General features: G+C 30.0%; 1 protein-coding gene across 1 annotated transcript in view; it reads left to right on the top strand.

Annotated features, from left to right (window-relative positions):
- LOC126879895 (tachykinin-like peptides receptor 86C) overlaps positions 1 to 22,173 on the top strand; it is an 883,727-nt gene that overhangs the window by 845,784 nt on the left and 15,770 nt on the right. The window contains exons 9-10 of the mRNA XM_050643239.1: positions 2,057 to 2,253; positions 7,589 to 7,707. Coding sequence (XP_050499196.1) covers positions 2,057 to 2,253; positions 7,589 to 7,707 — 316 coding nt within the window. The remainder of the gene's footprint in view (positions 1 to 2,056; positions 2,254 to 7,588; positions 7,708 to 22,173) is intronic.

The raw sequence follows: 22,173 nt of genomic DNA, 5'->3' as shown, positions 1-22,173 counted from the left end.
CCAATGGTGCCAAAAGAAGTATACTTAACTTCAATAATAGACAATTTTTGATAAAAGTTTTGCGTATAATTATTTTGTAAAGATTGTTACATATTATGTTATATTTATATATTATTTTATCTATTTATATATAATATACAAATGAAATATAACCTAACTTATTCAGATGTCGCCACGGCATCCATATCATTTTATTTTGTTGTAAGTTAATACTAGCAGTTGGGATTTGTTTCACTTCGTCCAGAGATAGTCAAATTATATACACTTACTGAACAAAGCTAAGGAGGTTGAAACCGGTAAGGGTATTTATGACGCTCTCTGAACGAACTGAAATATAAGACGTCTCTTGGTTTTGTTTTACTGCGAAATTAATATTTTCTATTAGTTTTACTCCTGAGTATCGGAACCATTTAATTTTTTGTTGGAATTTTGCCACGCCGAATAGGCAGGAAGTTGCAAATTATATACCTCCCCGGGCCTTCTTTTATTTTAGCATTCGGTTGGTTTGTAACTAATAGAAACCACGTAGGCGGTAGGCGGTTTGAGGGTGAATATTACAAACTATAAATTACTAAAATAAAACACATCTTTCTACAAATAAGGCTCATTTAATACTCATTTGGCGAATGTACTTTGAAAGAAATGTGTTACTCTGATAACAGTTGTTAGGTTTTACAGAGTGGTTTACTAAAACTATATTTACAATATCCAACATCTCCCCCTTAAAAAAAATTATTTTTTACTAGTAAAACAAATATAAGTATTTACAAAATAATAACAAAGAAATTACTCATACGTTAAACGATCTATGGGTTTGACCACTCTTTTAGGCCGTTCAGTACTTTCTTTACTTAAATTCTCTTTATTTACAATATTTACATCAGTATCTACAATAGGAGAAACTTCATTTGAACCACTCAGTAGTGAAGATTCCACTATATGAAATTTTTTAATTTGGTTCAAATGACGTTTCCAGTTAACATCATTTAGTTCAGTAATTTTAACAATATATGTTACTTTTCCGAGACGTAGATGCGCGAACATGCGCTGACTGTTTAAATTTGGAAGAGCTTCCGCCGGCGAAATGGATTTCTGGTTCCTTTTTTACAACTTGTAAATTTGAAAAACTTACAGATTTTGCTGAAGCTATTTCCACCACCTCGGAAAACTTTACCGTGGATTTCTCCTCGTAGAGACGATCTTTTACTGTGCCATTATCATAGCCTATGATAAATTGATTCACTAACGCCTGTTCGATTTCACGGGCGCCACCAAACTCACCCGACACTACCAAACTACGTAGACGTGCTGCCCATTCTTTGGCACTTTCGTTGGCCATTTTGCGTGCTATAAAAAAATTTTCCCTGTTACTAAACACTGATTTAATCGGTTTAAAATGTTCACCCATCAAATCAACCAACTCTTTGAACGTTTTTATCTCTGGCTCGGCTGGAATACACATATTGAACAACAATTTATACGCTTCTTCATTTAATAAACTTAAAAGAATAGCGCGTTTCCGATTTTCGTCACTAATATCATTTGCAGCAAGGTAATTACTTAATCGTTTCTTATACACTGTCCAATCTGAGTTACCGGGCACGAACTCTTGAATGGTACCGGTAAATGGAACATATGATGGCGTTTTTGGCACGTCCGGCATTTTTAATATAAAAATGCGTTAACTACGACAAAAAGTCACTAGTCTCGTTCGTAATACTAGAACAAATGTCCATAAAACTCGTCGCCACTTTGTAATATATTTTAGCCCTAATTTGAGGGTGAATATTACAAACTATGTATAAATTACTAAAATAAAACACATCTTTCTACAAAGAAGGCTCATTTAATACTCATTTGGCTACTTTCTACAATAATAAGAAATGTGTTACTCTGATAACAGTTGTTAGGTTTTACAGAGTGGTCTACTAAAAATATATTTACAATATCCAACAGGTACCATAAACTTGGTCTCAATAAAAGTTTTATTTTTTATATTAGTTTTCAGTTTATTAAAATAAAATTTTGAATTACTAATTTATTTGTTTATTTGTAGGTAGTCAAAATGTTCATTTCGGTGGTAATGATTTTTGGCATCTGCTGGTTACCATATCACATTTATTTCATTTACGTGTATTTTGATACGAAAATTCTATTTAATAAGTACACCCAACACGTCTACTTGGCATTTTATTGGTTCGCCATGTCCAATGCGATGGTGAATCCGCTGATTTATTACTGGATGAATGCAAGGTAAGAAGTTTTATTAAAATTCTTTTGAAATTGCATGATTCCTGACAAATATGAAGGGATATGAATAGTATGAATGTTTGTCTAATAGTGGTATTTAATCTAGCAGTAAAATATATAATAAAATACATAGGTGGAACAGTTTAAAAATTTCCCTTTTTAACAAAGTTATGGAAGGAATACATATATAATATACACAACTACAAAAATAATGATACAACAACTAGACCAATAAGCAAGTAAAGTTAGATTAAATATGAATTACCGCAAAACAAAAGTGATACAGAATCAAGAAGATGAGTTAAGAATCGTAGTTAAACAAACTCAAATAGAAGAAGTGAATGAATACATATACTTGGGACAAATAATAAAATTGAATAGAGACAACCAAACAGCGGAAATAAAGAGACGAACTGAGTTAGCGTGGGCTTTGTTTAATAATCTCAGCTTCATATTGAAGAATAAAAAATACCCTCAATATCTAAAAACGAAACTCTTCGACCAATGTATTCTTCCGGTCCTTACATATGGATGTCAAACATGGACGTTCACAAAAGCGAATATGGACAGAATTGCGAAAACACAAAGAGCAATGGAAAGACAAATGATCAACATAAGACTGTCAGATAGAAAAAGGAATTCCTGGGTAAGAAATGTCACAAAAGTTAAGGATGCTACTCGTCAAACAGCTAAACTAAAGTGGAAATTCGCCGGCCATACTATTAGACAAAAATACGAAAGATGAAATAAAATTATTACAGAGTGGAGACTAGAGATGTTGAAAAAGTATCTATTCGTTACAAAGTACTCGTTACTTACGAATACCGAAAGTAACTATTATTATACAGTGAGGCAAATCGTTACTTTGATTACTTTGATTTCTCTGATTACTTCGTTACTTCGTATCAATCGTATCAGAGCGAGTAACGACTATTGTATCTACTTTGATTACTCTGATTACTTCGTACCAATCGTATTAGAGCGAGTAAGGACTATTGTATCTATAACCAGTACACTTGATTACTTTCTACCAACCGTATCCCAGCGAGTAAAAACAGATCGGTGAAGGTCGTTGTTATATCGGAATACCTATACAAAATACCTACCTACTGAGAAATACGATTCTCGATATGATTACCAGTACTCAAATACAAAAATAACAAAAGTAATCATAGTAACCAAATTATTTTTATCCCTTAAATAGATCGGTGAAGGTCGTTGTTATATCGGAATACCTATTATAGAAAATACCTACCTACGGAGAAATACGATTCTCGATATGATTACCGGTACTCAAATACAAAAGTAACAAAAGTAATAATAGTAATCAAAGTAACGAATACTGTAAATGATTACTTTATACAAAAGTAACGATTTGTAACGAATACTCGAAAGTAAGTATAATCTACATCACTAGTGGAGACCATGGATATACAAACAAAAGAGAGGGAGACCACAGATGAGATGGGTAGATGACCTGAAACACCAAGCAGGCTCAAAATGGATGCACATGTCCAATATTGGATGTCGCAAGGCTGATAGATAGATAGATAGACAGATAGATAGATAGATAGATAGATAGATAGATAGATAGATAGATAGATAGATAGATAGATAGATAGATAGATAGATAGATAGATAGATAGATAGATAGATAGATAGATAGATAGATAGATAGATAGATAGATAGATAGATAGATAGATAGATAGATAGATAGATAGATAGATAGATAGATAGATAGATAGATAGATAGATAGATAGATAGATAGATAGATAGATAGATAGATAGATAGATAGATAGATAGATAGATAGATAGATAGATAGATAGATAGATAGATAGATAGATAGATAGATAGATAGATAGATAGATAGATAGATAGATAGATAGATAGATAGATAGATAGATAGATAGATAGATAGATAGATAGATAGATAGATAGATAGATAGATAGATAGATAGATAGATAGATAGATAGATAGATAGATAGATAGATAGATAGATAGATAGATAGATAGATAGATAGATAGATAGATAGATAGATAGATAGATAGATAGATAGATAGATAGATAGATAGATAGATAGATAGATAGATAGATAGATAGATAGATAGATAGATAGATAGATAGATAGATAGATAGATAGATAGATAGATAGATAGATAGATAGATAGATAGATAGATAGATAGATAGATAGATAGATAGATAGATAGATAGATAGATAGATAGATAGATAGATAGATAGATAGATAGATAGATAGATAGATAGATAGATAGATAGATAGATAGATAGATAGATAGATAGATAGATAGATAGATAGATAGATAGATAGATAGATAGATAGATAGATAGATAGATAGATAGATAGATAGATAGATAGATAGATAGATAGATAGATAGATAGATAGATAGATAGATAGATAGATAGATAGATAGATAGATAGATAGATAGATAGATAGATAGATAGATAGATAGATAGATAGATAGATAGATAGATAGATAGATAGATAGATAGATAGATAGATAGATAGATAGATAGATAGATAGATAGATAGATAGATAGATAGATAGATAGATAGATAGATAGATAGATAGATAGATAGATAGATAGATAGATAGATAGATAGATAGATAGATAGATAGATAGATAGATAGATAGATAGATAGATAGATAGATAGATAGATAGATAGATAGATAGATAGATAGATAGATAGATAGATAGATAGATAGATAGATAGATAGATAGATAGATAGATAGATAGATAGATAGATAGATAGATAGATAGATAGATAGATAGATAGATAGATAGATAGATAGATAGATAGATAGATAGATAGATAGATAGATAGATAGATAGATAGATAGATAGATAGATAGATAGATAGATATATAGATGGAAGAAACTGCTTTCTTTTGACATGTCTAATTTAAGTATTATGTATATGGGATTTAGCCACAATCATCGATGTAATGAAAATTACATTTTTAAATAACTAATGTTTGACTTTTCGTTCTCCAAAAAAAAAAGAAAATACTTCTGAAAAAAAATTCTGGGAAGATTTAATAACCTGATATTTTTAGGTTATGTATACTTGCTTCAAACAGAGAAAATTTGGCTCGGATATTTTTGGATCTTAGTAATGTGTGGTCGAAAAAAATTTTTGAATATGTTAGAGCCCCAGTGGTATCAAATTCTGACTATTGTTGTGTGTTATTTTGTTTCGTTTTACATTCACAAGAAGGGATTCAAAAATGATAACAATACCATATATGTAAAGAGCTTATGCGAAAAATTAAAAAGGATCGGAAAAAAGTAGGTACAACATCAAAACAACATTCAAAACAACCGACATTCTGAGACCTGTCAAAACCAAACCCAACAAGACATAAGACTGTATAAAACTGCATCTACAAAATTCCCTGTGAATGCAACAATTTCTACGTGAGAGAAACTGCACCGCCACTAAGCGTCAGGGTTAACGAGCATGAAACATTAATCAAAAACAGAGACTTCGAAAAATTCCCAATATGCAAACATGAAAACGCATCAATAATAATGAAAGAAACAGACATGGAAAAGAAAAAAGCGAAAAAGAAGCCGTCCTCATCCTTGTAACAGGCTTTAGTTACAAATACTAAAAGAAACGGTCAATAACAAGAACATACCAACAATAATACCCGAATGAAGAACAAATCTTCGGAAATCTTATACCCAATATACAGGGTATAACAAAAATACAAGTCATAAATTTAATCACATATTCTGGGAACAAAAATAGTTCGAATGAACTTAACTTACCTTAGTACGAATGTGCACATAAAAAAAGTTACAGCCCTTTGAAGTTACAAAATAAAAATCGATTTTTTTCAATATATCGAAAACTATTTGAGATATTTTATTGAAAATGGACATGTGGCATTCTTATGGCAGTAGTATCTTAAGAAAAGATTATAGTGAAATTTAGACATCCCATAAAAATTTTATGGGGGTTTTGTTTCTTTAAACCGCCCCCCCCCCCCAACTTTTGTGTACGTTCCAATTTAATTATTATTGTAGTACCATTGGTTAAACACAATGTTTTAAAAACTTTTTTGCCTCTTTGTACTTTTTCGAAAAGTCGAGTTTTGAATATTTGTCAAATCCACCACATATTTGTATATGGTTAAGTACGATTATGGAGACTTTGTAATAATATGAAAATTTATTTATGATTTACATTTTTAGGTATATTTTGAACTGTATTAAAAAAGAAGCCACATCTCGATAAAAGGTGCCTTATCAGAAAAATACAAAGTGGCAAAAAAGTTGTAAAAACACTGTGTTTAAATAATGGTATCGCAGTAATAGTTTAATTGGAACGTACACAAACATTTGGTGGGTTTAAAGGAATAAAACCCCCATAAAATTTTTATGTAAACATATTAAATAAGAAGCCGCAACTCGATAAAAGTTGTCTTACCTAAAAAATACTAAGAGACAAAAAAGTTTTAAAAATATTGAATTTAACTAATGGTACCACAATAATAATTTCTTTGGAACGTACACAAAAGTTTGGGGGGGTTTAAGGGAACAAAACCCCCATAAAATATTTATGAGGTGCACAAATTTCACTATAATTTCGTTTTAAGATGTTCCTGCCATAGTAATGCCCCATGTCCATTTTTAATAAAAAATCTCTAATAGTTTTCGATATATTCGAAAAAATCGATTTTCATTTTGTAACTTCAAAGGTCTGTATCTTTTTTTATGTGCATATTAGTACTAAGGTAAGTTAGGTTCATTCGAACTATTTTTGGTCCCAGAATATCTGATTTAATTTATGACCTGTATTTTTGTTACACCCTGTATATGCAACACACAACACAACCATTGACAAAACTTAAAAATTTAATTTTCAAAAATCACATCTATGATACACCTTACGCAAACAACACAAAATAACACACAAAAATGATCATAATTTGATACCGTTAGGACACTAACAAAATTTTGAAACATGTTTTTTTTTTTCATGTTGTTCTGAAAAAGTATTGCTAAGTTCCAAAAATATCCCCATCAAGTTTTGTTTGTTTGAAAAATGAATAGGTACATAACCTAAAAAATCAGGTTATAAAATCTTTTCAGATTTTTTTTAAGAATATTTCCGTTTTTTTTAGTACGATTTCTGGAGTGGATGGAGTGAAAATGTCAAACATTAGTTATTTAAAAATGTAATTTTCATTACACCAATAATTGTGGCTTAATCCCATATACCTACGCCTGTAATAACAAACTAATATGGCAGACCAAATTGAAATTAATTAAAATAAAAGAACATTTTTTTCTCTTACAGATTTAGAAAATATTTTAAAGCTGCTATTTGTATTGGAATAATTTGCAAAAACTACAAAAGAAGTTCTGATGAATCACCCCCCTTTGCTGGAAGGCATTTCAACTCCTACACAAAATCAGGTTAGTATCAAATATATATCTACACTACTCCATTGTTTTACTTCATTTGTTATATAGACTGGGCAGTATCGTCGCTCCCGCTAGCAAAATTATTCCGATTCGATTTTTTTACATAAACTTACTCAAAAAGAGGTCCTTATAAGATATGTATAGGGTGCCGGGCGGTGCCGTGGTCGAAAAATTATTTAAACAATTTTGTTTTAAACAAATTCACAAAAATAATTTTTTTATTTCGAACAATTTTTTTAAGATAATTTGGCGTATTTTGAGCAAAAAAGGTTTCTTGTCATTTTTTTCTAAAATTGATTGTTGTCCAGTTATATGCGATTAAAAATTTGAAAAATGCGAAAATGGCCGTTTTCAAGGCTTAATAACTCGATTAAACATGATTATTATGGAATTCAAAAAGTGATCAAATCAAATTTCAAACCCCTTCTTCAAGGTCCTGAAGAGATTTTTGTCATTATTTTATTACAAAGCTGTTATTTTTAATTATTAACAATTAGCGCTATAGTCCAGGATTATCGTCGCCCTCGTTAGTGAAATTATTCCGATTCCATTTTTTTGCAGAAACTTACTCAAAACGTGCCGTGGTCGAAAAATTGTTTAAACAATTTTTTTTAAACACAATTCACAAAATAATTTTTTTTATTGCGAACGATTTTTTTTTAGATAATTTGGGTTATTATGAGCAAAAAAGGTCTCTTGTAATTTTTCTCTAAAATCGATTGTTGTCGAGTTATATGGCCATCTTCGCATTTTTCAAATTTTAAATCGCGTATAACTCGACAACAATCAATTTTAGAAAAAAATCACAAAAGACCATTTTTGCTCAGAATGTCCCAAATTATATCTAAAAAAAATGTGTTCGAAGTGAAAAATTATTTTTGTGAATTTGTTTAAAAAAATTGTTTAAACAATTTTTCGACCACGGCACCGCCTGGCACCCTGTGGATATGTTATAAGGACCTCTTTTTGAGTAAGTTTGTGCAAAAAAAATCGAATCGGAATAATTTCACTAACGGGGGCGACGATACCTCCTGGACTATAGCGCTAATTACTAATAATTAAACATAACAGCTTTGTCATAAAATAATGACAAAAATCTCTTTAGGACCTTGAAGAAGGGGTTTGAAACTTGATTTGATCACTTTTTGAATTTCATAGCAATAATGTTTAATCGAGTTATTAAGCATTGAAAATGGCCATTTTCGTATTTTTCAAATTTTTAATCGCATATAACTCGACAACCATCAATTTAAAAAAAATGACAAGAGACCTTTTTTGCTCAAAATATTTGTGAATTTGTTTAAAAAAAATTGTTTAAACAATTTTTCGACCACAATTTTGTTCCAAAATCAGAACAGACCTTTTTTGTTCAGAGTGACCCACTTGATGTTATAAAGACCTCTTTTGAGTAAGTTTGTGCAAAAAAATCGAATCGGAATAATTTACCTAACGGGGGCGACGATTAATAGACCTTGGGCCCATACTTAAAAAAATTATTACCTCTCTCATGATACATTTATTCATTGATGGACATGTTATTGGTGTCGAGTTGGAAAAATTTTATATTTCGGAAAATTTTCAGGAGAGGGGTGTTTCCTAAATATGTATATAAATCTCTTAACTTTGGTGCTTCCGATAACTTCCGGTACTTCCGGAGTACCCTTAAAAATTTGTCAGATAATATTACCAGTAAATTGTAAGTATTTTTATCAAACAATCCTGCAAAAAATATCATTTATGACACCATAGTGCTCTCCCCATATGGGGAGGGGGCGCACGCATCATAAAGAATCATAAAATATATACCCTCGCAGCTGATTTTTGCAGGATTGTTAGTTAAAAATAATTACAATTAACTGGTAATATTATAGTCCGTTCTTTAACGGTAAAATATTGCAAAACCTCTAAATTTTAAAGAACCGCTTGGATTGGCATGAAATTTGGCATACATGTAGCTAATAAGTCAAAGAAAAAAACTGATATTGTGCCGATATGTGCTTTTGCCCTGGGGGTGGTTTTCATCCTATCTTGGGGGTGAAAAAATATGCGTCCAAAGAAAGTCAGGAAATAGATAAACTGGCTAATTTTAAGTAACTTTTCCTCTATAGAGTTTTTTCACTAAGTCAACACTTTTCGAGTTATTTGCGAGTGAATATGTTCATTTTTTCAACAAAATAACCACGCTTTTAGACGGTTTTTCGCAAATAACTCAAATAGTAAGTATTTTGTCGAAAAAAACATTATTATCAAAAATATAGCCTGTAAAAATTTTTAAAAAAATGGTATATATATCACGTCTCTACACCTAGTAGAAGCAGAGTTATAGCTATTGAAAAATAGGTTCATATTCGTCAAATTCCAAATGGAATACTTTAACGTGAAATAACCAAAAATAAAGCACATTTCGGGGAAAACTCATTATAACTTAGTTAAAGTGTTTAAAAAATTTTTGTTTTATAAAAAAAAATTCTAGCATCAAAATTAAACAAGTTACGCTCAAAACAAAGTTAGTCCCTTTTGGTTTTGGTAAAAAAATTGAGAAAATCACCCCCTAATTAGTATCTTAAATGAACTTAATCGTTACGACTTCACAAGTTTCTTGACTCGTGTATATATTGTTTATATGGTCTGTAAGTTTCATCGGTTCAGAGTTCTTATTATTGAAAGGGCTGTAGTTAAAAGGGGTTGAACGAGTCACTGATCACGAATGTATGCAAATTTAGAAACACCAAATCTCAATAAATTTTTGTCTAACAGAAAAACAAAAAATACATGATATTCAGAAAAACAAATCTGACTTTTTTTGTTTTTCGAGATTTTTATTATCTCTAAAAATTTTCAAGTTATTTTGAAAAAAAAGCATATTTTTCAAAATTTAAATTTTTAAAAATTTTACTTTGAAACCAAATTTTTTCAAAAATAAGCACTTTGAATCAATGAAACTTACAGATCATATAAACACAACATAAGTAAAATAATTTGTGGAGCGGTAACGATTAATTTCATTTAAGTTGCTAATTAGGGGGTGGTCTTCCCGATTTTTTTTTGCAAAAACAAAATGGACCAACTTTATTTTGAGCGTAACTTGCTTAAATTTAATGCTAGAAACTTTTTGTAAAAACAGAAATAAAGCTTTTTTTAGATACTTTAAAAAAGTTAAAATGGGTTTTTCCCAAAAAGTGCTTAATTTTTTGGATATTTTACGTCAAAATATTTTATTTGAAATTTGGTGAATATTAATATATTTTTCATTGGCTATAACTCTGGTTCTACGAGATCCAAAGATCTAACGTGTACACCATTTTTTTTTTACTTTTTTATAGGCTATATTTTTTCTCAGAACTTTTTTTCGACAAAATACTTACTTTTTGAGTTATTTGCGAAAAACCTTCAAAAAATGTGGTTATTTTGTTGAAAAATGAACATATTCACTCGCAAATAACTCGAAAAGTGTTGACTTAGCGGAAAAGCTCTATAGAACAAAAGTTACTTAAAATTAGTCAGTTTACCCATTTCCGGACTTATTTTAGACATATATTTTTTCACCCCCAACAGAGGGTGGAAGTCACCCCCAGGGCAAAAGCACACATCGCCACAATATCACTTTTTTTCTTTGACATGTAAGCTATATGTATGCCAAATTGCATGTCAATCCAAGCGGTTCTTTAAAATTTAGAGCAAAAGCCGTGAAAGAATGGACTATTATTACCCGACAAATTTTTAAGGGTAGTCCAGTTGTCGGATGCACCAAAGTTTAGAAATCTCTAGATTCACGAAAGGTCCCCCTTTCGAAAATTTTCCGTATTATAAAAGTTGTCCAACTCGACATGAATAACAGAATAAAAAAAGTCTCATGGAGGAAGTAATATTTTTTGTAAGTGTACGCCCAAGGCTGTATCACTTCATTTGTTATATGTTAAGTTTAAGTTAGGGTGATCAAGCAAGGAACTTATACCTACGCTGTAATCAAATGCTGTCAACAGCTAGCACTGAATAGCTATTGTCAGTTTCGCCCTTTTTGGTCCATTTGACATCGAAAACCATTCAAGTAAGATGAAACACTGTCAATTAAATTACCAATCGCCGAGAAAAATATATTTTCTAAATTAAAATTAATCAATCATAACTGAATTATAAATACCTACGTAAAATTAGTCCAGTCGTTACAGACGGAATTGTCAGTAGTAATTGCACAAGAGCTCTAAAATTCTATATTAAGTTTAGAGATCGACTGCAATTTGTTGCGATTATTTCATGAATAAAACTGTTCAAAACCAAAATTTTATTGTAATTTATTTATGTAAGTACAAATTAGTACAATTAAACACACAGTTGTTATAAATATTAATTTGACGGTTGAAAGTCATTACTTTTATAATGTTTAAAACAATAATTGTCATTAATGTCACTGAATGTATTTTTTCATAGCAACGAAGGGCATCTGACGTAATATACTTGACGACGGGAAATTATCAGTAGTAATTGCACAAGAGCTCTAAAATTATTGAATTTTTCCCGAGTGACACTTTGACAGTTTTAATTTCACGAGCCAAAGGCGAGTGAAATTATGTCAAAGTGTCACGAGGGCAAAAATTCTATATTAATTTTAGAGATCGAGTGCAATTTGTTGCGATTATTTCATGTATAAAACTGTTCAAAACCAAAATTTTATTGTAATTTATTTATCTAAGTACAAATTAGTACAATTAAACACACAGTTGTTATAAATATTAATCTGACGGATGAAAGTCATCACTTTTATAATTTTTAAAACATTAATTGTCATTAATGTCACTGAATGTATTTTTTCGTAGCAACGAAGGGCATCTGACGTAATATACTTGACGACGGGAAATTATCAGTAGTAATTGCACAAGAGCTCTAAAATTCTATATTAATTTTAGAGTTCGAGTGCAATTTGTTCCGATTATTTTATGAATAAAACTGTTCAAAACCAAAATTTTATTGTAATTTATTTATGTAAGTACAAATTAGTACAATTAAACACAAAGATTTTATAAATATTTGACGATTGAAAGTCATCACTTTTATAATTTTTAAAACATTAATTGTCATTAATGTCACTGAATGTATTTTTTCGTAGCAACGAAGGGCATCTGACGTAATGTACTTAACGACGGGCAATTATCAAAAATTATCGATTTAATTCAGATTTCTGTAGCTTTCTATTGGTCAGAAACTCCTATGAATGAAATAATCAGTAGTAATTGTACAAGAGCTCTAAAATTATTGAATTTTTCCCGAGTGACACTTTGACAGTTTTAATTTCACGAGCCGAAGGCGAGAGAAATTATGTCAAAGTGTCACGAGGGCAAAAATTCTATGTTAATTTTAGAGATCGAGTGCAATTTGTTGCGATTATTTCATGAATAAAACTGTTCAAAACCAAAATTTTACTGTAATTTATTTATGTAAGTACAAATTAGTACAATTAAACACACAGTTGTCATAAATATTAATTTGACGGTTGAAAGTCATCACTTTTATAATGTTTAAAACATTAATTGTCATTAATGTCACTGAATGTATTTTTTCGTAGCAACGAAGGGCATCTGACGTAATATACTTGACGACGGGAAATTATCAGTAGTAATTGCACAAGAGCTCTAAAATTATTGAATTTTTCCCAAGTGACACTTTGACAGTTTTAATTTCACGAGCCAAAGGCGAGTAAAATTATGTCAAAGTGTCACGAGGGCAAAAATTCTATATTAATTTTAGAGATCGAGTGCAATTTGTTGCGATTATTTCATGAATAAAACTGTTCAAAACCAAAAATTTATTGTAATTTATTTATGTAAGTACAAATTAGTACAATTAAACACACAGTTGTTATAAATATTAATTTGACGGTTGAAAGTCATCACTTTTATTATTTTTAAAACATTAATTGTCATTAATGTCACTGAATGTATTTTTTCGTAGCATCGGAGGGCATCTGACGTAATATACTTGACGACGGGAAATTATCAGTAGTAATTGCACAAGAGGTCTAAAATTCTTTATTAATTTTAAAATTCGAGTGCAATTTGTTGCGATTATTTCATGAATAAAACTGTTCAAAACCAAAATTTTATTGTAATTTATTTATGTAAGTACAAATTAGTACAATTAAACACAAAGATTTTATAAATATTTGACGATTGAAAGTCATCACTTTTTAGCCCAGTAAATGAACGGGAAATACGGCGATACCGTGTAATTTTAAGGGGCAGCACCGAATTGCATGAAAATTAGGATTTAGGCTCTACTGACCCTCCACTTCAAAGTTGAATTTGTGTCGTCGGTTGCTTTTTATTTTTTAGGGGAGGAAACAACCCCTATTATAAAAAATCGTATAATTGTAAATTAAAGCTGGTAATTGATTCAAATCATATTTTAATAAAATGAAGGAATGTCAATTAACATGAAATAACATAGTTTAAGATTTTGTCACAGTTTAACCCTTAAATTTCACCCCCTAGAATAGTTACAATTCAAACAAACAATGTAATTGAATACCATGTCGTTACTGATTTGCATTCAAATTTGGATTTAGGTTATATTTATCTTTTTTTTCAAAATGTGAATACTGCCGTTAGTTGATTTTAATTTTTTAGGGGTGAAAACTACCCCTATGATAAAAAAATCATATAATTGTAAATTCAAGCAATTTGGAATTATCTAATTATACGGTCACATTAAACTTAGATTCCTTTACTGATTAAATTTTTTGCCACATAATTTCTACCGTTATAAAAATGACCCCTTGAGAAGAAATTCGAATAGTTACATTGTGTATACAGTGTGGGCCAAAGAAAACAGTCCACCTCGATATTTGGCAGTATTTATTAGATTTTAACGAAATGACGAAACAGGTTGATTTTTGATCTAATGGGGACACATTTTTACGGTACATACATCTGTCATTTGTCAACCCCCTCCCTTCCACTTCCCCCACCCCTTATCTTTACATAGGGAATAGGACTCGTGTGGTAGCGCATTTGAAAGGTTATTCAACTCTCCATTCAGTAATGTAAACATTAACATAATTACGGAGTTCAATTGCTTGAATTATACATTATAAATTCGATGACTAAAATGATACTACCAATATTTATGAGTTGCGTTGCTTCGACAACTTTATTGGAAGATAGTCCTTTCCTCTGTAAATCAACTTTAACTTTTGTAGTAAAAATTGTGGTATTTGATCAAAATACTCGTGTTAGTGATCTCATAATAAGTCACGAGGGAAAAACCAGGAAAATAAACCTTATTATACTAACCCGGCATGGTAAGTATTTGGCCTTACATTTAGTTTACTCTCAAAATTCACTACAAACTCTGATTTTATATGTAAGTTATTTTAAAATATAAATGTATCCTAATATGTTATGGACTTACAACGAAATTACAAAAACCATAGATAAATATCTTTTAAACTATCTCATATAATAGTACAAAATCCTTTATTTTAAGAGAAAAGACATCAAGGAGAATCCAAAAATGCAAAAATATACAGAGTATTCCATTTAAAAAAACATAGGTTTGTGTCACCCTGTCAATACGAGTGGCCTTGTATATTTGAAAATATATTTAGGGTATGGTACTATCTGTGCCCCGACTTTATCTAAATAACTTTTTTCGTATCTCTTACTACAAACGAGTAATTGGACTTCCTCGCACTAATGCCCCATTCTGTATGTTGTTGGTTTTTTACTCATAACTAGGTTACTTTTTAAGCTATAAAGTGCTAAAAAAACCAATTTGTAGGTTTTTCTAAGGGCAATAAGAGTACGTAAATATATTTTTTTAATCCCTTATTTTTTAAAAGAGTTTGAGTTAAAAGGGCTTGAACGAGTTACTAATCACCATTGTATGCAAATTTTGAACAGCCATATCTTACCAAATTTTTATCTTACATAAAATTTAAAAAAAACGGAGTGTTTATGCGAGTAAAAACTAAATTTTTTTTACTGTTTAGGATTTTTCGTAACGCTAATACTTTTGAAGTTATTTTGAAAAGAGTGTAATTTTCCCAAAATTAAAAAAAAAAGTTTTTTTAATATAAAACCAAATTTTTCCAAAAATAAGCACTTCAAACCGGTCAAACTTACAGATCATATTAGCAATACATATATAAAGTAAATGGTAAAGCAGTAACGATTAATTTAATTTGGCATGTTAAATAGGGGGAGATTTTCACGACTTATTATATATAAAAAAAAAACGGGCCAACTTTATTTTGAGCGCAACTCGCATAATTTTGATGCTACAAACTTTTATGAAAAATAAAAATAAATATATTTTTAGACGCTTTAAAAGAGTATTTATGAGTTTTTTGCGAAAAGTGCTTCATTTTTTGGTTACTTCAGCTTGAAACATTCGATTCGGAATTTTACGAGTAAGAACGTATTTTTCATGATATACAACTTTGCTTCTTCTGGGTTTATAGTCCAAGTGAATACATCAATTTGTTCCTTTTCTTTACAGGCTACATTTTTTCTAAGAATATTTTTTTCGATAAAGTACTTAGTTTTTTAGTGATTTGCGAAACACTGCCAGAAAACGTGTTTTTTTTTTTGTTGAAAAATGCACATTTTCACTCGCAAATAACTCGAAAAGTATTAAAGCAGTTAAAAAACCTTATAGAACAAAAGTTGCTTAGAATTAGTCAATTTATCCATTTTCAGACTTATTTTAACATATGTTTTTTCACCCCCGAGAAGGGGTAAATTTCACCCCCCAAGTAAAAGCAACCAACGGCGCAATTTCAACTTTGAAATATAGGGTAAGTAGAACCTAAATCCAAATTTTCAAGCAAATCCGTCTTGCCCCTGAAAATTACACGCCAAACCGGTCATTTATACTGGGCTATTTATAATTTTTAAAACATTAATTGTCATTAATGTCACTGAATGTATTTTTTCGTAGCAACGAAGGGCATCTGACGTAATATACTTAACGACGGGCAATTATCAAAAATTATCAGTAGTAATTGCACAAGAGCTCTGAAATTATTGAATTTTTCCCGAGTGACACTTTGACAGTTTTAATTTCACGAGCCGAAGGCGAGTGAAATTATGTCAAAGTGTCACGAGAGCAAAAATTCTATATTAATTTCAGAGGTCGAGTGCAATTTGTTGCGATTATTTCATGAATAAAACTGTTCAAAACCAAAATTTTATTGTAATTTATTTATGTAAGTACCATTAAACACACAGTTTTTATAAATATTTGACTATTGAAAGTCATCACTTTTATAATTTTTAAAACATTAATTGTCATTAATGATACTGAATGTATTTTTTCGTAGCAACGAAGGGCATCTCACGTAATATACTTAACGACGGGAGATTATCAAAAATTATCGATTTAATTCAGATTTCTGTCAGAATTTCTATTGATCAGAATCTCCTATGAATGAAATAATCGATTTAATTCAGATTTCTGTAGCTTTCTATTGGTCAGAATCTCCTATGAATGAAATAATCAGTATTAATTTCACAAGAGCTCTAAAATTATTGAATTTTTCCCGAGTGACACTTTGACAGCTTTAATTTCACGAGTCGAAGGCGAGTGAAATTATGTCAAAGTGTCACGAGGGCAAAAATTCTATATTAATTTTAGAGATCCAGTGCAATTTGTTGCGATTATTTCATGAATAAAACTGTTCAAAACCAAAATTTTATTGTAATTTATTTATCTAAGTACAAATTAGTACAATTAAACACACAGATGTTATAAATATTTGACGGTTGAAAGTCATCACTTTTATAATTTTTAAAACATTAATTGTCATTAAAGTCACTGAATGTATTTTTTCGTAGCAACGAAGGGCATCTGACGTAATATACTTGACGACGGGAAATTATCAAAAATTATCGATTTAATTTAGATTTATGTAGCTTTCTATTGGTCAGAATCTCTTATGAATGAAATAATCAAAAATTATCGGGCATAATATCACAAGAGAGTAAGAATCAATTGAAAATAATGCTACAGTTTTTCGAAAATTTGTTGTCTGGCAATAGACACGAGAGCCCGCAGGGCTCGATCGAGTGGCTATTGCCCAATGACAACAAATTTTAGTAAAAATGTTGTCAAAACTAGGAAACTGGTTGCCATTAAACAGAAAGAATCTACTTAAAAAATTCTATCGGTAATTTTCTACAGTAGATAATTCTAAGTATAATTTTAATCTGATTGGACAGATTTAAACACGTGATCAAATATCTTACTATACGATTGGAAGTTAAAATCATCAAAAAATAATCAGTTTAATTTAGATTTCTGTAGCTTTCTATTGGTCAGAATCTCCTATGAATGAAATAATCACTGAAATTACTTATAAAAATCATATGTAAGAAGTGAAATTTGCTAAAATTGTTAATTTTGGGACCCCAAGTCAGATGCAAAATATTTCGTTTGTTTTTAATGTGAAAGTTTAAATTCAGCGTTTTTATTCATATTTCAGATGCCTCATGTTTTATATGCATTCATTTTTTTCGAATCCTGAGAAAACTAATAAGTATTCTTGAAAAATTTAAACCCAGAATGAAAGATTACATTATTACTGAGGGCCGAAAGTTTCTTAGAATATTAACATTAAGTTGCTTTTGAATGATATACATATATGAAACTAAAAATCATACCAAATTTTCTCTTGATTTTCACCACTGTAACTTATTTAAATAAACATTATAGAAGTTTCGGTCCTAGGTAATAACCTCTTAAGATCTTAATATAATAATATCTCTTTAATACTAATCTTTCATTTTGTGTTTAAATTTTCCAAATTAGTTTTCTAAGTATTCGAAAAAAATGAATGTGTTCAAAAAGCCATTGGCACGAAATTTTGCGCTTACTCCCTTATATAGAAATTTTATGTTATATGTTTTCGGCCTGAATCCAGCGTACCAAAAAAAGTTTATTAATAGGAAGATGAAAATTTGTTAATAGCTTAACTGTGTCTAGTCGGACAAACTTTAATGTACGGGAACACTGGAACAGGGAAAGTTTTAATTGTGGAACAGGTTAAAAATTTAGAACATCGGACTACGAAAACGTCAGATGTATTTTGTCGGACAAATCTTCCAATTTATTTGTTACCCTTTCATTAAACCCTCATGCAAAAATCAGACTGCTATTTATCACCAACATAATTCCTGTCATTTGGCATGTTCTACGTGTCGGACTTATTAAAATGCTTAACATATGTGTCAGACAAACATTTTTTCATATATTATATTTATAAAGGTTTATATTGAATAAAATTAACAACCTGCTAGTTTTCACAATCATAAATTTGTCAGGATGACACGTTCCACAATTAAAATCATGTTCCACAATTAAAACTTCCCCTGTTCCAGTGTTCCCATACATCAATGTTTGTCTGACTAGACACCGTTAAGCTATTAACATATTTTCAGCTCGCTATTAATAAAGCTTTTCCGTCGACCGTCCATTTATGATCAATTTTAACACCCTCAAAATCATTGATTAATGACCCCTATTAATGAATTATTTTCTATTAATGAACGATTTCATTATAGGCAACACAACATACATTGCTTGCATAAATTAATTAAACGCTCTGTGATCGGCAGTGACCTGTGGTGTAGGCAACCAAACATATACCTGCTATTAAAAGACTTTTCAGCTATTAAAAGACTAATTTAAAAGGCTTCTTTTTCAAAATATACCTAAAAATATAAATTATAAATAAATTTTCAGATTAACAGGTCTCTATAATCGTACTTAACGATTTACAAATATGTGGTGGGATTCGACAAATATTCAACATATGTCAATAAACACTGGCTTATCTAAAAAGTACTAAGAGGTAAAAAAGTTTCAAAAACATTGTGTTTAACTAATGGTGCAACAATAATAATTTAAAAAATAAAATAAAAATTTTATTTTTAATTCAGTTGCAATGCGAAGGCAAAACAATCTTACTTTTCAATTAGAATACAGAGCGCAGTCCAGTCCCTTGAATCGCGATTTTCGGCTCTTATTGGAGCCTTCATCGGAAGGAACGTAGGCTTGTTCTCCATCATCTAATAATAATTTAATTGGAACGTACACAAAAGTTTGTGGGGTTTAAAGGAACAAAACCCCTATAAAATTTTTATGGGCTGCACAAATTTCACTTTAACTTTTTTTAAGACATTACTGCCATAAGAATGCCACATGTCCATTTTCAATATAAAATCTCTAAGAGTTTTCGATATATTGTAAAAAATCGATTTTCATTTTGTAACTTCAAAGGGCTGTAACTTTTTTTGTGTGCACTATTGTATATAGGTAAGCCAGGTTCAATCAACGTACTTTTGAGCCCAGAATCTGTTGTATAATTTATGAGCAATCTTTTCGGGACACACTGTATAGTAGATAATGCATTAATAAGCCACACACGTGTCATTAATTAACCAACTATATGGATGAACTAACATTATGTGCCTAAGCGAATTACAGTACGTCATGAAGCTTAAGCGGTAATAGGTTTTGCAAAATCGCATCACATTTACAACTCATTTAAATTCACAATATCGCAATCAGGGGAAATGCCCTTTTATGAGCTGTATTTGTATTTGTTTTACAACTCTGCTACCTACCTATTTTATTGCTAAGTGCCCCTATTCATGAATCGAGAGAAAATTTTATTCCTCATTTAGCTAACTCGCTTTTAAAGCCAGGATAGACTCGAGATATAAAAAAGCTCTTAAAAAAATTTTCAGAAAAGCAACATTTAAGGTTAAAAAAACTGAAAACATAGAAATTATTACAATATTAATGAGAAGAGGAGTCAAAAACAACGCTACATCAAGTATACGACTACACGAAGACACAGAAAAATTCATCTTAGGTCGAGGAGTAAGACAAGGAGACAATATTTCACGTAAATTGTTCACGGCAGTTCTGGAGTCAATATTTACGCACACTTAATATCAAGATATGAGCATCAATATATGGACAGCCTCAGTGCAAATGGTAACAAGTCAAATTTCCTGGTTTTGAGGAAACGAAAAAAACGCTTCTTGGGTTTTTTTCGAATAAATTTTTAAATTATTTCAGAAAACAGTACAAAATAGTGGTTTTTATTGAACTTTAAAAAAATTTTTCTACAACCGTGTTAAAGATGCAATTTTTAACACTCCATAGGAGCGTTTAAAATGCTACTTTAAAGCACTAGCGCTTTAAAATTTTTAAGGCACTGCAGTTAAAAGTGAATTGTCAAATTGGGAAACATAAAAATATTTATATTTTATTTGTTAACATTAATATTAATAGTACAACTTGCGCAATTTGAAAAAGGTCGCTTAAAAGATGTTTTAAAATTTAATTTAAATTATATTATTGAATTTTTAACACGTTTGTAGAAAAAAAACTATTAAAATTTGTTAGAATATACAACAATAAAAGTAAGAGTTTATTTTATAGTTGTTATGATTTACGTATTGACAGTATAGGCAGTTTTGATGTAATGTCAAGAAAAATATAAAAATAGAATGTCAGTCAAGTTCAAGAAAAAGTTTTTATAGATATTGTCCTGTAATTGAGAATGAATAAATTATAATTTTTGATATATAAGACGTTTGTAGAAAAAATATTGTATCATATACGTGTTAAAAAGTACATTTTTAAGGCACTCATGTGAATTGCAGAATTCGCTTCGCTCATTCTGCAAACTTTCACATTAATGCCTTAAACGTGTACTTTTAACACTTATATCATAAACAACTATTTTAAATTTTTCGACTTGTTACAAAATGCACAATATTTTTCTTACTTGTTACCACTGACACAGACTTACTCAGGCACTATTTCTTTTTTTCAGCAACTTTATGGCACAAAAATACTAAATTTATTATTCCTTTCTGTACTTTTACTGATTGGAAACAAGTCAACCAGGCAGTGATTATGGTGATAAATTCAAATATACTGTTCTGAAGGTAACAAGTCCACTTATTTCCTTTTGCACAAATTAAATTTTTCATATTTAACTTGTTACATATAATTCATAATGTTTAATTTAGTAGTTAGTATTTTGTATTTTGACAACGACACACGATTTGGGCGTCGAAACGTTAATAATTTTTTTTTTTTTCAATTTAATTGTGGCTTATTTCCCATCTAAATAGTTAATCATAAAAATGGTCAAAACGGCAAACAGGTGTATGTTCTCAAAAAACTTTTGATAGTGTGTAAAAAATATTTTATTATCAGCTAAGTACTTTCAACATATAACGTGCCATCATCAGAGCTTCGTCCTCTTATAAATACTTCATAGAAGAGCAATTGCTAAACGACAATAAAATACATAGATATACTGGGCAAAAGCCACAGAGATCGGGTATAACAACCCCTTAAAATGAATAAATCACATCTAAATTCTTTTATATATTAAAAAAATGGTTTGACTCAGCCATGTTGTCTTTTTAATATATAAAA

Source organism: Diabrotica virgifera, chromosome 2, assembly GCF_917563875.1.
Source record: "Diabrotica virgifera virgifera chromosome 2, PGI_DIABVI_V3a".
NCBI lineage: Eukaryota > Metazoa > Arthropoda > Insecta > Coleoptera > Chrysomelidae > Diabrotica > Diabrotica virgifera.
This window is presented reverse-complemented; position numbering and strand designations above follow the sequence as displayed.